A 22,608-nucleotide genomic window follows, 5' to 3' on the forward strand; every position below is an offset into this window, starting at 1 on the left:
CATATTATTGTTATGTCTTGTTTCAAGGTCACAGACAAAGCCGCACATGCTGAATGCTCATTTTGAAAAACCAATAGCAACAGTGACCTGATGCTGGCATGAATCCTGACCACTGGGTGGTAGTATTTTCATTTTGAAAAGATGAAACCGTGAACACTGCAGCTAGTGTCTACTTACACAAGAGAGCAATTTCACTGTAGGGCATCAAACAGAGCTGCAAAAAATATTGACTGTGTGGAAATATTTCCTAACACTCCCTTGTGTGCCATTATTTAAGCAAAAGCTGTGTTATTAACTTAAAATAAATATACCATATTAAAATAGCTTTCATTAATTGAAATAAAGATGAAATAAAAATATATAAAAACATGAAAATTAGAAATGTTGCCTTGTCGACTGAAATAGTTTAAATATTACAATTACTAAGACAAAAAGTAATAATTAGAATAGAAATATAACCAATTAAACAATATATTTAAATATATTAATATAACAAACATTGATTAATACTACACTGCCTCGCCAAAGTTGCTGTTTGGATTTAAGTTGGCAAATGCTTAAGAGTCAGTGATTGATCAGTATTGCAGTAATTTTTATGTTTATAGCATGTTATGTTTTAGCAACAGTTCTTCCAACCCTAACTGATGGAGTGTGTAGCTTTTCATTTCTTAAACAACCATGTAGGAAGACACATCATGGTCATATTCTAGGATGACATTGTCAAGATTCATCAGTCTCAAACTGATTTTTTTTTTTTTTTTGGGAGGAGCATGAAGAATCATTTTCACACATGAACTGGCACCTCTTGAGTCCAGACCTTAAAACAAGATCTTGACCAAAAATTTATGCACCTCTTGATGGAAATAACATCACAGCATTTATTCATATTTGGTCCAGATCTTGTATTGACAATGCACTATTCTATCACTCTGTAAAGTCTCCTCCAGCACATCCCAAAGACTTTCAATGAATTTAAGGTATGGACTCAGTGGAGCAGATTCATTTGTGAAAATGATTCTTCATGGTCCTCCCAACCATTCTTTCACAATTTTAGCCTGATGAATCTTGAATATGGCCATGATGTGTCTTGTTGTGTCTACATTGTTGTTTAAGGGGTTAGTTCACCCAAAAATAAAAATATTGTCATTAATTACTTACCCTCATGTCGTTCAACACCCGTAAGACCTCCTTTCATCTTCAGAACACAAATGAAGATATTTGTGTTGAAATCCGATTGGCTCAGAAAGGCCTTCATTGACACCAATGTCATTTCGTCTCTCAAGACTCATAAAAGGCACTAAAGACATCGTTACAAAGCCCATCTCACTACAGCGGCTCTACAATCATTTTATGAAGCGACGAGAATAGTTTGTGCGCAAAAAAAACCCAACTAAATAACGACTTACTGTATGGGCCGATTTCAAAACAAAGATTCGAACGGTTGTGAATTAGTGTATCGATTCATGATTCGGATCGCGTGTCAAACTGCTGAAATCACGTGACATCGAATCATGAATCGATATGCTGATTCATAACCGTTCGAATCTTTGTTTTGAAATCGGCCCACCACTATATAAGTTTTTTAGCTTTTAGCGGACAAAAACTATTCCCGTCACTTCATAACTCTATTGTAGAGCCACTGTAGTGAGATGGGCTTTGTAACGACGTCTTTGGTGTCTTTTATGAGTCTTGAGAGAGGAAATGACATTGGTGTCAATGAAGGCCTGTCTGAGCCATCGGATTTCAACACAAATATCTTCATTTGTGTTCCGAAGATGAGTGGCGGTCTTACGGGTGTCGAACGACATTGGGGCATGTAATTATTGACAGAATTTTCATTTTTGGATGAACTAACCCTTTAAGAAATGAAAAGCTACACACTCCATCAGTTAGGGTTGGAAGAACTGTTGCCAAACCCAACATGCAAGAAACATAAAAATCACTGCAATTAATGTTCCAATCACCGACTCTTAAGCAGTTGCCAATTTAAATCTAAACAGCAGCTTTTCTCTTTTTTTTTTTGGGCCGGCCAGTGTGTATAAAATATAAATAGCATATGCTCTTCTGGAAAATCATTGTGCAAAAATAACAGCTGTCCTTGCACATAAAGCTGGAATAGAAAGCATTTGAACATCAGCAATGATAAGAAATCATTTTTCCTATAACCACGTGTCAGAGTCATAACACTTACAAATGCTTTTTATTAACATACTTTGTTTTGTGGTCAAAGATAATCATATACATATTTGACAAGTGTCGAAGATACTCTTTAATTTAATAGTACCATCATCTATCAGAATGACAGAATATTGAGAATTTTATTTGGGTTGAAAATGTCGAGTTTCACAGCAAATTCATGCAACCCCCATCACAACATCTGGGTTACGTTTGGAATGGCACTTCAAAAGAGAAGTTCGTTACGGAGTCATTAGGCAGCAGAGTCCATTGAGCACGCACAGGAAGCGCTCATCTGAAACGGTGAGTACCGATGGGACGTCGTCTACGCATCGTTTTGGAGGCTTCACGAGGAGAACGTTCGGAGGAGCTGATCGTTGCATACACGGGCCGACATGACTTCGTGTGACAGACTTGCGGAGGGTAATACAGTAATAAATCTCAACACGGTCTACTCTCATCTTGTGCGGAACCCCTTGGAACTTGAAACATCATCATGGGTTACACAAAAGTATCAAATTACATACAAAAGCTAGTAGTTGGGCACTGTGGATAGCTGGCATACATTGAAAATGTGAAAATAAATTAAACAACATATAAAGAAGTCCTCTCTTCAAGCGGGGCTCTTTTGATGAAGCGTGTCCGTACCATGGCTTGCAGCAGTAGTCGTGTTAGTCGGGAAGTGGAGCGGTTGAGCAGAAGTAGCCGGACAGCATAGCAGGAACGCCCTCCTGCGATGTTCGACGACGTCTGGGAGTGATGCTGTGATTGTAACAAACCCATAAAGTGCTTTCGCAATTGGACAGTAAAAATAAACATGTTACACTGGGATAAAAACACAAGTTCAGGCACAGGCGCGAATGTACCGGGTCCCTCATTTTTTGAACGGTGTCAAGCGTCCGATGTTGTGCCAGAAATTGGAGGTCTTGCGTTTGGGTTCGGCCAACATGATGACCTGCTGCTGGGGCAGGGAGGTGGGAAGCGTGGGGTGCTTCTGACGCAGCAGGAAGTCATAGTAGGGCCTGGTCACAGCTGCGGGAGGGAGGACATAAACACAGGGTCAGGACGCGAGGAACAACCGAGAGTTGAGTTCAGTCGGTCATTAGAGAACAGGACGCACGTGTGGATGTGTTGGTTTAGTAGACAAGAGTGTGTTGTTTCGCTCTGTCAGTGCTGATGTTATTGAATTTTATGCTGTAATGGTTTTAGTGTGCACTTATTAGGGAAGGATGGGTTGCCAGTGAAGTGTGTAAACTAGAACGGTTACTGTAAATAAAGGGCTGGGTATCGATACAGATTTCTCCGATTCGTTTTAATTCTGATGTTGATTCGATTTGATCTTTCATGTGAAAGTGATTCTCTTAGCTAATGCTGTCAATTTTGTATTACAAAAATAATAAATAATATCAACATGGCCTAAACTGTGCAGTTCAATTACCAACAAAACTCTAAAATGCATTTCTTAGGCAGAACAGTTATTTATTATATGATTACATAACATTAAAATGATTGTAAAAGAATATTTATTCATAACTCCGTTATAAACTCCCATGAAAGAGTGCTGTGCGTTTTTGATTCACAAAAAATGTTTTTAAGAGACTTATTTGTTTGTGAATCAGACTATCCTGGTTGCTCTGTATGTTACTTGATTCACTAAAAAGAACGGGTTTAAAAGAGTCATTTCATTTTGAATCACACTACACTGATCGGTCTGTATGTTACTGATTCACTAAAAAGAACTTGTTTAAGAGTAATGTTTTGTGAATTGAACTACGCTGGTTGTGTTCTGTTATTGATTAACTAAAAAAATGGTTTAAAAAAAGTAATTTGTTTGTGAATCACACTACACTGTGTGTACTCTGTATGTTACTGATTCACTAAAAAGAACTGGTTTAAATATTTTTTTGTGAATCGAACTACAGTGGTGCTCTATGTTATTGATTCACTTAAAAACTGGTTTAAAGGAGTCATTTGTTTGTGAATCAGACTATAATGATTGCTCCTCCGTATGGTACTGGTTCACTAAAAAGAACTGGTTTAAAAGAGTCATTTGTTTGTGAATCATACTACACTGATTGCTCTGTATGTTATTGCTTTACTAAAAATAACTGGTTTAAGAGTCTTTTTTGTGAATTGGACTACACTGGTTGTGCAGTTTGTTATTGATTCACTAAAAATAACTGGGTTTAAAGAGTTATTTTGATTGTGAATCACACTACACTGATTGCTTTGTATGTTTCTGATTCACTAAAAGAACTGGTTTAAAAGAATTTTTTGTGAATTGGACTACACTGCTTGTGCTTTATTATTTTATTGATTGCCTAAAAAGAAATGGGTTTTAAGAGTAATTTGTTTGTGAATCAGACCATACTGATTTCTCTTTATGTTATTGATTCATTAAAAAGATTGGGGTTAAAAGAGTCATTTGTTTGTAAATTGGACTACACTGGTCGTGCTCTAGGTTTTTGATTTACTGAAAAGAACTGGGTATAAAATTTTCATTTGTTAATTAATAAGACTACACTAGTGCTGCATGTTACTGTGTTCACCTCTTGGGGACATTCCACAAATCACATATTTTGCAGATTTGGGAGGATCTTGATGACAATCTTAATCTTGGGAATTTAATAATCAATATCGATATCATTCAAATGAAGATCACAATTAATCAGAAAATCAATATTTGTACCCAGCCTCAGTTAAATAAGCGAATAAGTCACACTAACACTCTGGAATTACCCTGGACTACTCGATCGGCTCTCTACTTTGAGAGGACACCCAGGATATTGCCCTGCGCAGGACCCCAGGGGGCACCCTAACCCCCCGCCCCTGCCTACGCTGGGCGCCTTCAGGGAGGAGAGGTGAAGTTAAGGTGGCCCTGTGAGCCAGAGGTCCTGAAGATTCAGAAAAACGTAGGCACTTGGAAGATTTTGGGTGAAGAAGTGATGGAGATCTGAGTGCCAAAAGGTGCTGTAAAGCTAATGCTGTTCCAGGGCAGTGCGGAAATGATGAAACAACACACAAACATAATCAAACACGTGCTTGTGAACAGATGAACAGTGACCACACATGGTACAACTCATTCACTACATGCTAAACTGGAATGATTTCACTCAACACACTGTATCCTGAAAACAGTGCTCTCTAGCATATAATCAGAACAGCTGAAATGTACCTTTGGGCTTCCCTGTTGGATGACTTTTAGATGCATTCAACATGGCCTGCTTCTTCTGGACCTCTGTGATCGTAAAACCTGTTTGGACGGAGAAAAACATTTATAAACTTCTAGATTATCATTCTTAACCAATTACGAGAACCGGCAAACACGAATATTAACAAACATTATATAATGCTGAACAGATCAACAAATATGAACACAAACGTGCATGACATTATAACATGATCAAATGGCATTGCTAACGGTTTAAATGTAAACCAAGATGAAGCAAACTGGAGAAAACAAAACAAAAAACAAACATTAAATCGAAACTATAACAGTATATAAATAATATTAAAATAACACTGGTTGCCATTGCTAGGTGGTTGCTTACTGGCCAAGTTTTGTCCATTTTTGTTTATGAAGAACAAATGATGCATTATGAGTTGCAGAAAAATCTGAAAATAATCCATTAAAAGGGTCAGTTCACCCAAAAATGAAAATTCTGTCACCCTCATGTTGTTCCAACCCTCCAAGGCTTTCGTTCAACTTCAGAACACAAATTAAGATATGTTAAGGAAATCTGAGAGCTTTCGGTCCCTCCGTTGACAGCTATGCCAATACCACTTTGACACGATTGTAAATAATCCATATGAATTGAACAGTTTAGTCCAAATTTTCTAATAAACACATAAACATTGATCAAGTACAAACCTCTTGTGGTAATGTGCTGCGGTAAACATGTTATGCAAACGTAAGAATGAACCTCATTGGTTCTCGCAGAAGCTCAAACGAGCTGCGTAACACAAGAATGAACCTTATCGGTTCTTGAGGAAGCTCAAACGAGCTGCGTAACACAAGAATGAACCTCATCGGTTCTCGCAGAAGCTCAAACGAGCTGCGTAACACAAGAATGAACCTCACTGGTTCTTGCAGAAGCTCAAGCGAGCTGCGTAACACAAGAATGAACCTCACTGGTTCTTGCAGAAGCTCAAACGAGCTGCGTAACACAAGAATGAACCTCACTGGTTCTTGCAGAAGCTCAAGCGAGCTGCGTAACACAAGAATGAACCTCATCGGTTCTCGCGGAAGTTCAAACGAGCTGCGTAACACAAGAATGAACCTCATTGGTTCTCGCAGAAGCTCAAACGTGCTGCGTAACACAAGAATGAACCTCATCGGTTCTCGCAGAAGCTCAAACGAGCTGCGTAACACAAGAATGAACCTCATTGGTTCTCGCAGAAGCTCAAACGAGCTGCGTAACACAAGAATGAACCTCATTGGTTCTCGCAGAAGCTCAAACGAGCTGCGTAACACAAGAATGAACCTCATTGGTTCTCGCAGAAGCTCAAACGTGCTGCGTAACACAAGAATGAACCTCATCGGTTCTCGCAGAAGCTCAAACGAGCTGCGTAACACAAGAATGAACCTCATTGGTTCTCGCAGAAGCTCAAACGTGCTGCGTAACACAAGAATGAACCTCATCGGTTCTTGAGGAAGCTCAAACGAGCTGCGTAACACAAGAATGAACCTCATTGGTTCTCGCAGAAGCTCAAACGAGCTGCGTAACACAAGAATGAACCTCATTGGTTCTCGCAGAAGTTCAAACGAGCTGCGTAACTCGAGAATGAACCTCATTGGTTCTCGCAGAAGTTCAAACGAGCTGCGTAACTCGAGAATGAACCTCATTGGTTCTCGCAGAAGCTCAAACGAGCTGCGTAACACAAGAATGAACCTCATCGGTTCTTGCGGAAGTTCAAACGAGCTGCGTAACACAAGAATGAACCTCATCGGTTCTTGCGGAAGTTCAAACGAGCTGCGTAACACAAGAATGAACCTCATTGGTTCTTGCGGAAGTTCAAACGAGCTGCGTAACACAAGAATGAACCTCATTGGTTCTTGCGGAAGTTCAAACGAGCTGCGTAACACAAGAATGAACCTCATTGGTTCTTGCGGAAGTTCAAACGAGCTCCGTAACACAAGAATGAACCTTATTGGCTCTTGCAGAAACTCAAACGTGCTGCGTAACGCAAGTATGAACCTCACTGGTTCTCGCACATTGAATTAACAAGTTTGAACTTCTGTTTACCTCAACGATGTGTGAGCTGAATGTTTATATGTGAATAAAAGCATAAACAGACACATACAAATATGCGTCTGTTCATCATATAAAGCGATCGTGTCTCTTCAGAAAATTTGGACTAAACTGCTTGTTTTACATGGATTAGTTTGACAATCTCTTTATGAACTTTTTGAAGTGGCAAACTGTCAGTTGCATAACTGTCAATAAAGAGACAGAAATCTATCAGGTTTCATCAAATATCAGTCATCCAACGCGATCATAGATATAGAGATCCTCATTTGTGCCTCCGCAGATCGATCGAATGAGGAATCTATATCTGATCGTGTCGGCTTTGACCTCACCTAACGGAAGTTACTGCCGATGTGAAAACTTGATGAGACTCGTCGGGATATGAGGTAAAAAAATAACAAATACGTTTCGGTTTCTCACAGAAAACGATCGTTTCGAGTCTTAACAAATCAATGTCGTGAGGAGCAGCAGGGTTTTTGTGCACGTTGTCTAAGCATGTATTTTTGTTTGTATGTTTTCCTCTCATAGAATTGTTACCTATTCACCCTATTATATGACTGGCACACAGCAACGGTTGGAGTTAAAAATCGAAAGTGTTGTTTACCTGTTTCAAGGTCGTGCTGAACCTGTTCCCGTTCATCTGCAAAGGCTCGCAGCCAGCGCTGCTTCTGCTCGGGTTTCTTGGCACACAGGAGGTGGACCTCCTCTCCCCCAGGGGAACACAATTTCAAGGCATTCTTCACACTCACGTTAAAGTCCTTATCCTTCCCATCCTCTACATCCATCACTTGCATCTGATCCATGTCAAACCGACCCTTGTAGTAAAGGATGTCCCTCCGAAGCAGATCCTGGGGAGCCAATCAAGACAGTAACTACTTTAATACTGCTTGAGTGCCACTCAAATACGAAACCATCTGCCATAAACAATAGTGATTCTGCTCTCACTGGCCTGGCAAGTGACTGACCTTCTTACAGAAAACCAGTTGGTGATCAAAGAGGAAGAACATTCGCTGCTGGCCTTTGGCCTGTGGCTGAGAGATCTTGGTCAGGTCTCCTGAGAAAATCAGATCAGAGCTCCTGCTCAAGATGTCGTCACCCTAATGAAGGGGAGAAAGAGCCTGTGAGATCACACGCATATCTGGAGTGAATAAGTGTGTGAACTCTGTAATTTACCTCCCAGTCCTCTATGGAGCTCTGCCACTGAGCGATTTTGTCGATATTCTCCAGACGCCTCTTCCTCTCATTGATCAGTCTGGCCACATTCTTCATTGCGTTTAAGGCAGCCTCCACATCCTTATAATCCCTGAAAAGCAAAATATATGAGATTTTGTATGGCTAAAAAATGGCAATTAGTAAGATGTGAATCAAAACATTCAAAACACAGATTCAACAATTTGTCTTGATCCATTAGTGATCGTGAACTTTTTAGTATGTATTTTTAAATTTCTATTGTTCCTTTGTTGTTTTGTGAACAATATTCAAATTTTAATACAGTAAAATAAACAAAGTTATTATGTTTGTATTATTTTATACAGTGAAAAACAAGTCTTGATTATTTATAACTACATTTTTGCTGTTGATGAATGTTTATTTGCTGTGTGCGTGCTTGAGTGTGTGCGTGTGTGTAGTCCAGGTATACCCAACGTTATAGGGACAAAATGCTAAGTGATGTTTTTTTTTAAATAATTATATTGCAGAATGTTTTATGTGATTGGTAGGTTTATGGGTAGGGTTAGTGTAAGAAGATATTCAGTTAGTACAACATAAAAATCATCATGTCTATGAAAAGTCCCCGTAAAACATGAAAACACAGTGTGTGTGTGTGTGTGTGTGTGTGTGTGTGTGTGTGTGTGTGTGTGTGTGTGTGCGTATGCGTGTGCGACCTGGTAATCCCTACGTTAAGGGGACAAAATGTCCCCACAAAGATGGCAATATCCGAAATCCTTGTCCTTGTGGGGACATTTTTAGGTCCCCATGAGGAAAACATCTTATAAATCACACAGAAGGAGTTTTTTTGAGAAAGTAAAAATGCAGAATGCTTCCTCTGATGGGTAGGTTTAGGGGCAGGGGCAGTGTAGTGGGATAGGATGTCCAGTTTGTACAGTATGAAATCCATTACGCCTATCGAAAGTACCCATAAAACATGGAAACACGACATGTGCGTGTGCGCGCGCGCGCGTGTGTGTGTGTGTGTGTGTTTCAAGTCTCTTAAGCTCATTAAGGCTGCTTTTGTTTGTTCAAAAGTACTGTAAGAACTGTAATAAAACAGTAATAATGTGAAATGATTACAATGATTACAATCATGATTAATAGAAAGTTCAAAAGATCAACATTTATTTGAAAGAGAAATAATTTGTAATATTATAAAATATCTTTAATGTCAATTTTGTCACATACTATAACAGTGAAGTGTAGGGAAAATGTTTTATTTCTTAATTATTTCTTAATAATTACAGACCGGAATTTTCACGTGTATATTTGCAATACAATTTGATGCAAATTGCTTGTCTCGAGTGAAATGAGTGAAAGGCAATTCAGAACAAATCTGGCTGTGTTTACACTTGGCATTAACATACGATCACTGTGATCCGATCAAGTAGATTGCATTATTAGCCAATCAGGACATGGCACATTCACACTTGCCAACAATAAAGTGGCTTCTGTATCTGGATAACTAATCAGATCTCTGTATCTTGTGCAATACTTAAAAGTCTGTAATGGAAAAATGGCGATCTGAAGTGGCTGTTAAAAACCGTTTTTAATTGCAGGGCTAAGCATTTCAAATCTCCTAAAATGAGGTAGAGAAGGTTGCAAAGAATAATGCATTGCATAGATACTGTGATCAGACATATGGGTCTTAAATGACTGCCAGATAAAAAAACATTTTGTCTGTCAATATATGATTGTGTAACCTTCAGGTGCGAAATAAAACTTTTATCTATACATGCATTCTACTCTGCCCCTCGATTGTCTCGATTTCAGTGATTCCTGTGATAAGATGGCTAGATTGAGTTTACATTACACTGAGATCCCATCACAATGCGTCCTCGACTGCCACTGTACCAGGAAACACAGATCAGGTAACATGCCGATCACAAACACGTTTACGTTTGTCTTTTCAGTGTAAGACTCGCTCCATTAGCTCTATTACTGAATATTTACAAAATGCTGGAAAAAACCCCAGGAAAGTACCTGTGCTGTGGGTTGGTGTACTTCAGCAGTTCAGCCAGCTGCAGAGGGTACTTGCAGATCTTCTGAACAGGAGTAAGCAGGAATCCATCCAACGAAATGTCAATCATCTTCTGGAGCAGGCGACAGGCCTCAAAGAAGAACACGTACTTCTTGACCTTCATCAGTTTGGAGAGCTGAACACAGGCATTGGGGTGGTTGTTGCAATACTCAGAGTAGATCTGGAAGTTTGTTTGCTGGATGAAAACAGAAGCGAAGAGAACCAAATAAAAATCCAAACATTAAACTGTATCCTACATCAACCTCTAGACTGCTGTAAACTTACGTGTTCTAAGAAGCAGGAGCCAATCTCGCTGAGGTGAGGATGGTCTTTGTTAAATTTCTTCTCCAAGGCTTTGAGGAACTTCTTCTGGAAGCGGTAGAGCTCATCGATGTTGCCAAAGATAGTGCGCAGTTGCTCCTCGGTAAACATGTCTGTCCGCTTCCGACACTGTTTTATATAGCCCTGGAAGACACGGTAAATATGTCAAAGGTTTAATGCTGTAGCAATGCTATAGCTGGATTACGGAACAGCTTTACTCTAATGTGAATCAGGTCATTCTCTTAGCATGTAAACAAAGTGCAAGTGACACTTTAGATGCTGTAACAAGATCTACATATTGAGGTAGAGCCAATCGATCAGAGCCATGTGTAAAACTGACCTCACAGATATCTTTCAGGTGTTTGATGTAATCCCTCTCTGTGCTCATGATCTCATTGATGACGTTGGCTCTCATCTGCTCCTTGCAGGGCAGGCCGGGTCCTAAGGGGCCCCCCATGCTGGCCCCACCCCCCTCTGAGGCCCCATCCAGATGGGCTAAGTATTCCTCCATTGGCTCATCTTGGTTCACCCGTAACTACCAATAACAATGGTTATAGGTTAGTGCACAACGTTGAATTATGACACAATGGTGTATTTCTTTGCAGATTAAATGTTCACAGTGCAGTTCATTTTATCCATGCCCTTGGCAAAAAGAACAGCAGTGCATTGACGACCCCTCAATGTACAGTAGCTTAATGTAATAGTGGCGGCATAATGTGACAGTAATCAAATTTCTTTTTATGAGCGGGAAGACTGCTTTCTTTTACCCGAACGAAGCTGGCGGGGAACCAGCCCTCGCTGTCAAACACCCGGCCCCACCACCACTCCTTGTTTGTGGCGTCCACTACTTCGATGACGTCTCCAGCTTTGAAGCCCAGCTCCTGGTCGTCCATGGTGACGTGGTCCCATAGAGCCTCCGCGCACACACTGCCATCACTGATCAGCTGTTGAGAAACACAAGATGAAGGCAAAACTGATTGATGAAACGTATATAATAGAGGAGGAGCTACAGAGATCGTGTGTGTGTGTGGATAAAAATGTCAAAAGCCTCTACTCAAGGTTTCATTTTAAAGGCTTCTCTAACTATTTTCTGTGCAATACACACTGTACCACAACACAAAGTTTGCATTAAGGTTCTGCGATGTATTGAATATTCACACTATATATTTGATATTATTTTGCTGGTGTTATAAATTATGCAACACGGCATGGTCGTAGCCGGCCATGAGGTCCAGACATCTGTATTTTTCTGAGGTGTTTTAAATAAAGGTTTTGAAATAATTGCGTATTATAGTATTAACTTTACTTTAGTGCTGCAAAGATATTGCACAGCACCAAGATCTTCTCATCTGCGCTGCCTCAGCGGTCTGTCTGCCAATATATTTGAGATGACAATCAAATCAAAGTAGAAGGGCTGATGTTCATAGAAGCTGCTCAGAGTGAATACAACAGTCATAAAGTGTGAGATAAGAAGTAGTGGCTAAACTAAATATGTCATATTTGACAGCTGTTTTCAGATGTGAAGAAATGTTAAACGACTGTCAAAAACAATCTGAAAACAAATAAACAGTTTGTCTAATATCTCCATTTCATGTGATTCATGTATTGTAATTATTAGTACTGTCAATGTGAGGAAACAAGAAACGTTAACAAAGTTGTCTTCATCATATTAGGCATAACTAAGACTAATAATGAATTGCATTGTGAATTTATTAGGCTTAATACCTAACTTTTCTGGTACCCTTCAGTGAAATTAACATGTCTAAGAAAAAGATTCACTAAAACATAAATATCAGTTTACCCTATGTTAAGATGAGTCTATATTAGTCAAAGCTCAGCTTTAGGAGGGGAAGAGACTGGGCAAGCGGAAAAAAACAAGAAAAAAAGAGAGAATGGAAATGAGGAGAGACAAATAATCTACTGCCCACTGACATGGTTTTAAAGCTATTGTAATACCATTTTAATACCAATTTCTATTTTATGTTTTGTATGACATTTTTAACAGTCTCTAATTTAAACTTCAGCAAAATTCCATTAATGTATGCAAGTTCAGTCAGTTCAATCTGCATCATTTCAAATTTCAACAATATACACTGCTGAGTGCATGACAAATAGGTGACACTATTTTGATGGTCCCTTTTGAACATTCTGTTGACTTTGCAACTATATGTCAACTAACTCTCAGTAGATTATTAGTGGAATGTCTACTTAATTTAACTCTTTATTAGGATGACAGACATTCTACTCACTATAAACAACTTTGCAAGTACGTCAACTCATTCTAACCCTAACCCTGCATATGTATTAATACTCTACTAACATTCTAATAAAACGTTACTGTTAGAGTCAACAGAATGCGCTAAGGGACCATCAGAATAAAGTGAAACTGGCAGATGTAGTAGTTAAATATTACTATTTATTACTTTTATATTTTTGTGCAAATAAATTAAATATGACTTGCTCTTCCTTGTGTTGTAGCGTTCATTGATTCTCTTAGATGTATTATTCTAAGTTTACTTAAATTAAAAGTTTTTAGGTTTAATGTTCTGTCATTTTTAATACATGATAAATAAAAACAATCTGATCATTTGAAATGTATTCATGATTTTCAAATATCCTGTAAAGTTGAATGACTATAATTACAAATGTTAACCCCATAAATAAAATTGCACATTCATTTGGAGATTCAATGTGAAAATACACTGTCTTTTGGCAATATAGCAAGACATTTACCAAGACATTTTGGACAATTTCATGCTCTCAACTTTGTGGGAACAGTTTGGGATAGGCCTCTTCGTGTTCCAAGATGACAAGGTCCATAGAGACATGGATGAGGGAGTTTGGTGTGGAGGAACTTGACTGGACTGCACAGAGTCCTGACCTCAACCCAAGAGAACACCGCTGGAAATAATTAGAGCGGAGAGTGTGAGCCAGGCCTTGTGGTCCAACATCAGTGCCTGACCTCACAAATGCGCTTTTGGTCAGAAGAATGGTCAAAAACCTTAAACCTTGTGAAAAGCCTTCCCAGAAGAGTTAAAGCTGTTATAGCTGCAAAGGTTGGGCCAAATTTATATTAAACCCTACAGATTAAAAATGGGATGTCATTTAAGTTCATGTGCATGTAAAGGCAGGCATCCCAAAACTTGCTAATATAGTGTATATTAAACAATATAATATGAGGTGTGATTAATCTGGATTATTTAGTTCAACAACCAACAATTTAGATCAACAATCCCTGTATATACATATATACAATATTCAAACATCTTGATATTTAGAAAAAGGGGAATTGTTTTGCCTTACTATGCCAAAAAAAGAACACTGCAACAATACAGAACATTCAATTTAACTGTCTGTTCCAGCATCTCAGAGGCATAGTGTGTTATCATGCAACAATACACAACCCTTCATTCTGTGCACTTAACCAACACCAAACTGCAATGTATCATTTGAGGAAGCATTGCCAAATTAAACACTTTCTGTCTGCTGTCTGCTTTTTCCCTGAGTGGTTATTTTGTTTCCGCTTTACTTGCAAGGATTGGTTTGGCAAAGAAAACAAAAAGTGGGGTGATATATTGCCCCACTGTTCAGCTTGATTATAAAGAAAATTAAGTGAAACCCTGGCAAGCCTAACAGCCTCCATCAAACCATCTCTACTGCGCGGCTAGACGTGATCTATCGGTGCTGATGTAATCATCATGCTTCGTTCTCTGTCCACACTTTGCACTCACAGGCAGCATCGATGGACTCGAAGGCTGAATAGTGAATATACACCCCCTGAATCTAGAGCCCTGCATTCTCATCACCAGAGCTGTTCCTATGTACCCTGTTGCCTAGCGACACACCCACATACTTTCCCATGTGCCTCCTCTTCACAGCCTCTGAGTTACAGCTTCTTGGTTTGTTCCAAGACCCTATCAGAAAAATCACTGGAGCATAATATTGTGCAAACATTTACTAAAAAGTCATTCAAAAATGCTGATCGTGAGCAAATTTGGTTTGTAAAACTAGCATTAAGGTTATAGTATGCATATTGTTTCTGCTATCAGAGTAAATACAGAAACGTTTTTGCTGACCCAAACTATGCCAAGTGCATTGGCCAATATTACAATTTGTTTCCTTCTGGGTATTTATTCCTCACCTAGATGTTATGCTGCAACCCCAGCATAACTGTGTCAAGATCCCCAGTGTGACCTCTTTCTCCAGAGTCCTGCTCACCAGCAAAATGATTGGGCAAAAACACAAAGGAGCCATCACAACGTTTATTGCGCTCAAGGCACAAGCTGGCAGTTACACAACAAAACAAGCACAGTCATTCAAAGTTCCCACACATAAACACACAAACATACTCACAAAAGCCTACAAAATGTCTGAAGATGCCCTCAGATGTCTTGAAATCAAAGACTGACCCCTGGAAGCCACTCAAGTGTGGTTACGGGCTGGTAAATAATTAACACAATGCCATCTCAGCACATTAATTCTGGTTGAATGCCGCCAACATCACACCCATTCTGGTTACCTGTACTGTGATGTCTGCATCCTGAAAACCCATCCACGAGTGAGCGAGAGGGACCAACTTTCCCTCCTCCTCCTCCTCCTCCTTCTCCTCTTCGACGCCGTCTTCCTCTCCACCCCTCCCCTAGCTGCTTCTCCTCACTGCGGCTGCGCCCTACTGGAAGGCCAGCAGGAACATCAGCACTACGTTGATGATGACCAGCAGCATCATAATGACGAACACCACCACCTTCTGGGCCTCCGGGCTGAGGTTGCAGCGCAACAGGAAGTGACTCAGGCCCTGCCGAGACGCTGTTCGCTGGCCTCCGCGAGCCATGGCGCCGGAAGCCCCCTCGCCTAGAGGTCTGCGCGCGGATGCTCGACGGCACACGGTTTGTCGGCCGGATCCGCTCTGTTCTCTCAGTGAAGAGTGAGGGGGAGGGAGAAGAGCCTCCACGTCCACAGTTACCTGCTCACTTCCTCTCCGTTCCCTTCTCGCTCTTTCTCTCTTTTTCTCGCGTGCGAGCAATCTTCCTCCTCCTCGTCCGCCGCTCCCCTCAATTCTCTCCCCGCGCGCTGCTGATGTCAGGAGCAGGGGTGTATGTGTCTCTCCGCCTCCATGTATTCTTCTCCGTCTATGCTTTTTTCCGTCCCTTCCTGCCTGTTTCTCCTTCTGTCCTCCTTCCGCTGCCTCCCCCACGTTCTCGTCCTCCTGCTCTGCTTGAACACACAGCCGTGTTAATTTCCCTGGATCTGATTAAAGCCCTTGAAATCCCTTCTCATTTCACCGTCTCTTTTGCAAAATGCAAACCTGAGGGGTGGAAATGGTGGCTGCATCTGTGTTTAGCGGCACTAGCAAAAACCATCCATCCATCTCCCTGAATTGACTTCTGTTTTTGCTCCGGATTTTTTTCCTCTCATCCTTCCCAGCCAATCGGCTGCCGGTGCTGTGAAGCGTATCCAGGATACCAGAGTAGCGGAGGCCGGATTTAGAGGCAGCAGGAGGGAGGCGACGATGGGGGGAGGGAGGGATGCGAGAGAATGCAGCACAATGCATCCTTTCTATCCTGCCGCATCTCCATTGGCCGAGCCGACTGCCCGTCAGTAGCACTTCCCGTCTAAAGCAAGCACGTCCTGCTCGTCTTCTCACGGCGCTGCTAGTGCTGCTGGAGATATTAATTAAAGGCTGCATGAGGTGCCAAACACCTCTTGAGCTTTCATTTCCTGATACGGGCCGGTGTCGGCGAGGCAGGATTAATGCAGTCATCCCCACTCGTCTCGTTTCCGTGCATCAATTTGTGCACAGCTAATGGGATTAGTGAAGGACTCTGATTCCACCAACCTTCTGTTTTATCTCTCTCTCGGCCGCAGAGCCCCATCCCCAGTGTCACACAGCACGATACTTCCCTTTAAATCAGCAGCTGTGTCTTTCTGACACACGCACAAGCAAAACAATCACTCACTCTATCCAACACTGAACAAAACGTTCTCCCCAACACACGACAACAAACTATATTTTTACATTTTCAGAAAAAAAGAGAGTTCTGCTTGCCTATGTAAATCTTTGTTGCCAGGTCACTGTGGTTGGTTGCCAGGTTGCTGCTATGCAGTAGCTAAGGTGTTCTAAATGGTTTTAATGTATTGCTATAGATGTGTTCTAGGTGGTTGCAATGCAAAACGGCTAATAATCAGTGTTTTTGACTTTATAGTTAATAGTTTTCTAGCAAAACTATTCTTAAATATCCTTGAAACAATAAAAATTACTTTAGAAGTGCAAAATCAGAATATTTTTCTTACTCCTGTTTTAAAATGTATTTCAGGGGCAAGGAAATACATTTCCAATCTTACATTAGCCTGCATTTAGGCTAAATGCAAACGTGGATGGAAAAGCCTACTAGAGATAACTATATTTTGTATCCACCATTTAAAATTACATTTTAAAAAACACTGATCAGCCAGAACATTGAAACCACCTGGGTAAGCAACACCTTCATCTCTCTGAACTATTCCTAAATAATTTCCATAGTGTGATATGTTCATGTAATATAGACAACAAATAAAGTTTTGCATTAAATGTGAAATGTAAATGTATTTTCTTGGTTGGTTTGGAATATTTATTTAGGGCAAATATATATTTTTAAATGCTTTAATATATATTATAATAATATATTATGTTTGCTTCATCCTTACGTCATCGCACGACGAAACACCGCCTCTACAGAATAATAAGCATGTGTAATTAGCCCCGCCCACCAACTCATGGAGCTGATCGATCACGCTAGCCAGCAGCAATAAACATGCCGAAGATAGCAAGATATTGTGTGATTTCTGGTTGTGGAAGAACACAGTCGCTCCATAAGCTTCCTTCGGATCCTAATATTAGGAATGTGTGAAGCTTCATTTATTTTTAAGTTCCAGCTCATGTGGAGAAGACATGTCCTCGTGTTCACTTAATTTCACTGCGGAATCGTTTGTTAAGTCTCAGATGCTGGACTTGCAGACATATTGAGATTAAAACACAACACTGTGCCTTCTATATTGGATCCGACAGGAATGGCGCAACACACTTATGTGAGTAAAAAGTGTTTTTATAGGGGATAGTATTGGATTGTTATAGATCGTTCTGATTATGGTGTCTAACAGAACATACCTTTAGCATGCTTTAGCATACTAGACATGTATGGGCCAGGGCTCGCAAAGCCCAATGCCACGGGGCTGTGTGTTTACCAGACGGGCTACCAAAACGACCAGTGTATCTCAAATAGTGAAATAATATTCCTTTCTTGATCTGCGCTGTTCACTCTCTCTTTACTTGACATTTAAATGGGGTGTGTACATGCGTGCGCGTGGTTCATATTTATATCCACCAATTGGGCGGGCAATGTAATACAAAAATAATATTCCAATCAATCGTGGGTGGATGAGAAATAAAGCATTGTGTTTGTTTGATAACGACGTTTACGAGCCCTGTGATCGAGATGATAATTTCCGGTTGACACCTTTAAAAGAATCCCTCGTGTAAACTGAACTGACAGGGGAGCTGAAGCTCATAAAATATACAAATCTTCTCCAATCCTAGCCGTGGGCATTTTATTTATTTCCAAGTCTCCAGTACGGCACGCCCATCAAAACCCAGCGTTCAGGCAAGAGCCTCAAAATCAGTGTAGAAAATAGCCTATTACTTATTAGTTAGTTTGTTTCTGAATGTAAAAAACACACAAATGTCATTAGGTGACCTCAGACAACAGCATATATATATATATATATATATATATATATATATATATATATATATATATATATATATATATATATATATATATATATATATATATATATATATATATATATATATATATATATATATATATATATATATATACCTTTAAAATAGATTTTCTTAAACATACAAAAGAATTCAAACAAAAATATTGGTAGAAAATACATTTACATGAATATATTTTGAAATATGTATACCAAATAAGTATTTTGCCAATTTTTTCTATATTTTGAAACATGTTATATATCTTTTTAATAATAATAATAATAATTATTATTATTTATTTTATTTTATTTTTTTACTATATGGGCTGCCTTAGCTCCATAGTATAACAACATTTTACATTATTTGTGTCTGTTTATTCTTTACTGGATTCTTTACCAGAACAGAAGGGCTAAAACAATAACAACAGCATCAGCACAGGGCTTCTGTGCAGCTCAGTGCACATCAAGCTCCCAGAGGCCTGGCCGTTGATTAGATTTTTCTGCTGCTTCTAACTAAAATGCTGAATGGAGTTACCGAGCGGCATTTTATAATGATACCAAACAGTCCTATATCAAACTCTGACACTGCATATGCTCTGACATTCTTTGTAGATAACAGCATCTTTCTACAACACAAATTCATCCTCAGTCATGCAGAACATGATGGGAGAAAGAAAGTGGCAGCAGGTCATTCTGCTGGTCTCAGGCCTCAGGAGAGGGACAGATGGGTAGTAGACTATTCAGTTACAGTGACTGAATTTCAACATGTATAAACACTAAATCAAGAGCACAGCTACATCAAACTAAAGTGATGCCTTGAAAGCTCGTCTGAAACCAGTTATCTTCATACAAAAACACACTCTGTTTCGGCTTTGCAAGTCCTTGGGTTTCAAGGAACTTGAAAGGGTTGGAAGGAACATGCTTAAAATTTGGTAAAATGAATGTCCTGCCATTGACAAGCAAACAGAACCACGATCTGTGTACACAAACAAACAGTAACACACAGACACACAGAGGTATGTCGTACCTCATTTATGGCCAGCTGCTCTCCTCCTCCTCCCGGGTGTCCAAATCGGTTGGAGGAGCTGCGAAACTCATTGTACAGGTCATCTTCACTCCCCACCTCATCCGCAAGACCAGACTTATCCTGCGGTCCATCAGTTATCACCAACGCTGGAAAGCAAAGCACAAATCTGTTTCAATTCGGCAACATTTGAGGTCCAAACACTGATTCAACATAGTATTTAAAAGATACAAAAAGGCTTAGACATACTCAGTTCTGACCACAATAAATAAAAAGAGATCATTTTGTAATAAAACGTTGAAACACTTATAATATAATTACAGAATATAAGTTCAATAAGTCATTTTTGTTTATGATTAGATGAGCAATATGACAGTGGTCTTGGACTTAATGAATGACCTATGACTCAACAACCAAAAATCTTAAAACAGTATTTTATTGCACAAGAATTTGATCTGTGATCTCAAAATGGAGTATGTAGCCCAATCTATGTGGAATAAAATGGCTTTTCTGGAGGTTTTCAAGCTGGTGTCTAGAGACTTGAAGGAATCCACAAGGGGGTGCTAGGGAGGTCCATTAAAAAAAAACGAAAGAAAAACAAGGATAACAGAATTGTCATTCTGCTTTTTGCAAGACATTAAAATATTTAACAAACAAGCTATAAATAAATAAAATGTACAGAATTTACAGAATTTGTTAAAAAAAAAGGTTAAATTATTTATTTGTACTCTAATAATGGGTAGAAAAAATAAAGTCAACTAGTTTACATGGTTAAAAAGAAATGTTTTGCTTTAGCACCATGACAATATAAGAGGCAATTATTTCATTCAAACAATGCTCTTTATAATATCACACATATAAAAAGCATTTTATGAAAAGAGTCTCTCGTAAGGCTATCATTATATTTAGAGCATTAAGAACAATAAAAAACCCTGTTCTAGTACCCTGATATGACTATATATATATATATATATATATATATATATATATATATATATATACACTATTCATTACTTCAAGAGCAAAACGATCTTTTTATTAGAATGCAGATGTATATTTTATATTTAGCATATAACTGATCTCACAGTAAAGAGATGACAAGATTTACATTTTTACCACAGGGAGCCTGAAGTTACACAACCTTTTTCCCAGCCAGGAAATGTGATGACCTCCACTTGTACGGTCACATTTGATAAGAGGATTAATCCACTAATTAGCAGGTGGAATATTTGATTAGCTGAATCTCATTAACAGTAGTCTAATATTGAGAGAATGTGGCTCACACACTACATTGACCAAGCTTAAAATAAGCCAAACCTGTTGCATTCATCGCACACTAGGAGGCCGTTCACACAGAATGCAGTTTTGCATTTCATTGCACCGGTTTCAGTTAGATAGAAGGACATATTTAAAGTTTTAAAAACACAATTATCAAGTTTAAAAAAAGTTATATTATCAAAAGCGTGTCTCTAGACCTCCCGTTCTTTATTATTCACTACCAAGGATTTAATTTTTAAACACATAAACACATTCTGAGTGAATGGCCCCTGAGGTGTTTACACATATGCACCTGGCCTAGAATCCTGTGTCCCTTTAAAAATGGAATGGTAAAAATGGTAAATCCACTGCATTTATATAGCGCTTTTCACAGATCCATGACAATCTAAAATGCTTTACATCTTGCCTCACATTCACCCACTCAGTCACTCATTCATACACCGAGACTAGGTCTGAAAAACAAACAAATGATTTATGGTCAATATAGATTAGCACGTCTTTTGTAGCATACAGTAGCTTGAAGCTAAATACGTACCATCCAAATCCGAGTACAAATCGAAAACATGCAGTTCTATCAATGCCAAAGGATAAACAATAATGTAGAGCAACAGAAAAGTTGAATGCAGGATATGACCGATTAATAAAAAAATAACTGTTTTATGGTAGCTGCTGATTCACTATAAAAATTACTTTAGAAAGTGACCAAAGCGCATGTCATTATAACGGAAACTTGTCAAGCATCAAAACAACGCTTTCTTAACAAACAAATGGTTTTCAGCTTCTTAGCAGACACTTAAGGGGACCATAACAACAAAGCTTACAGCTAACTTTCACTTTTGAGCCAACAGTCTAAACCCAAATGCTCTAGTAAAACTCTTATTGAATCCACAGTGGTGCATTAATGTGCCCTTTCATGCGTTTGGTGTTTTTAAAGCACTGGAAACACTCCTGTTGCCAGAGCTGGCTGGCTTCTCCACAGAGAGGACAGGCTATTATTTATTAGTGTGCAGTAAACCAGTGAGGAAGAGTACAGTTGGCCGCCACAAGAAGCTCTCTTCCTGTCTCATTTATAATGAATGGATGGGAGAGAATGGAGTTAGACTAAAATTTACACCTCCGGAAAGATCCATTGTTCTGGCAATGCAGTGAGGGGACTGTCCGTGAAATTGAGGTAAATGAGAATACTGCTTTAAATCGTGAACAGGTAATTGAGAACGTAATCTGCATTGAAACTATGGCGAGAGTGGCTTCACATAAAAATTCAACAGATGAAATGGATCCTTGGTGGGAAACGGCCCTAAAACACAGACAAATTGCTGTCATTTACAAGAAAAGCTGTACGTGTGAAAATGTATTCGGTAATCCTGTCATGCTCTTCTATGTAGGTTAATTGTAGAGCCAGTGGATTGATTAGGGAGATGGGCAAGTGAATGAAATCGTCCTGATTTGTTTATCAGCCGTTAAGTGTGGCTCAAAGCATACGAGACAGCACATGTCAGCAGAGTGCAGCATTTCCAGAGCCACATGGGCTGATGATATCAAATATAGTTCACTCAGAGCCCAGAGTCAGACAG

At 39.3% G+C, this 22,608-nt stretch overlaps 1 protein-coding gene across 7 annotated transcripts in view; it reads right to left on the reverse strand.

Moving 5' to 3' along the window:
- Positions 1-2,172: 2,172 nt before the first annotated feature.
- Positions 2,173-22,608, reverse strand: part of arhgef4 (Rho guanine nucleotide exchange factor (GEF) 4) — a 45,890-nt gene continuing 25,454 nt past the window's right edge. For 3 of the 7 annotated variants that reach the window (XM_067453981.1, XM_067453979.1, XM_067453982.1), the window contains 11 exons: positions 19,760-19,905; positions 11,742-11,918; positions 11,315-11,509; positions 10,939-11,118; positions 10,617-10,849; positions 8,598-8,727; positions 8,390-8,521; positions 8,029-8,272; positions 5,351-5,428; positions 4,915-5,159; positions 3,068-3,207 (listed from right to left, as the gene is read on the reverse strand). In XM_067453981.1, the coding sequence (XP_067310082.1) occupies positions 4,921-5,159; positions 5,351-5,428; positions 8,029-8,272; positions 8,390-8,521; positions 8,598-8,727; positions 10,617-10,849; positions 10,939-11,118; positions 11,315-11,509; positions 11,742-11,918; positions 19,760-19,905 (1,754 nt within the window). In that variant the 3' untranslated portion in view covers positions 3,068-3,207; positions 4,915-4,920. Of the gene's footprint in view, positions 3,208-4,914; positions 5,160-5,350; positions 5,429-8,028; positions 8,273-8,389; positions 8,522-8,597; positions 8,728-10,616; positions 10,850-10,938; positions 11,119-11,314; positions 11,510-11,741; positions 11,919-15,115; positions 15,195-15,493; positions 16,433-19,759; positions 19,906-22,608 lie in introns of those variants that run through there. The other 4 variants (XM_067453980.1, XM_067453983.1, XM_067453986.1 and 1 more) reach the window with 3 other exon arrangements.

This window comes from Pseudorasbora parva, chromosome 9, assembly GCF_024679245.1.
Source record: "Pseudorasbora parva isolate DD20220531a chromosome 9, ASM2467924v1, whole genome shotgun sequence".
NCBI classification, from domain to species: domain Eukaryota; kingdom Metazoa; phylum Chordata; class Actinopteri; order Cypriniformes; family Gobionidae; genus Pseudorasbora; species Pseudorasbora parva.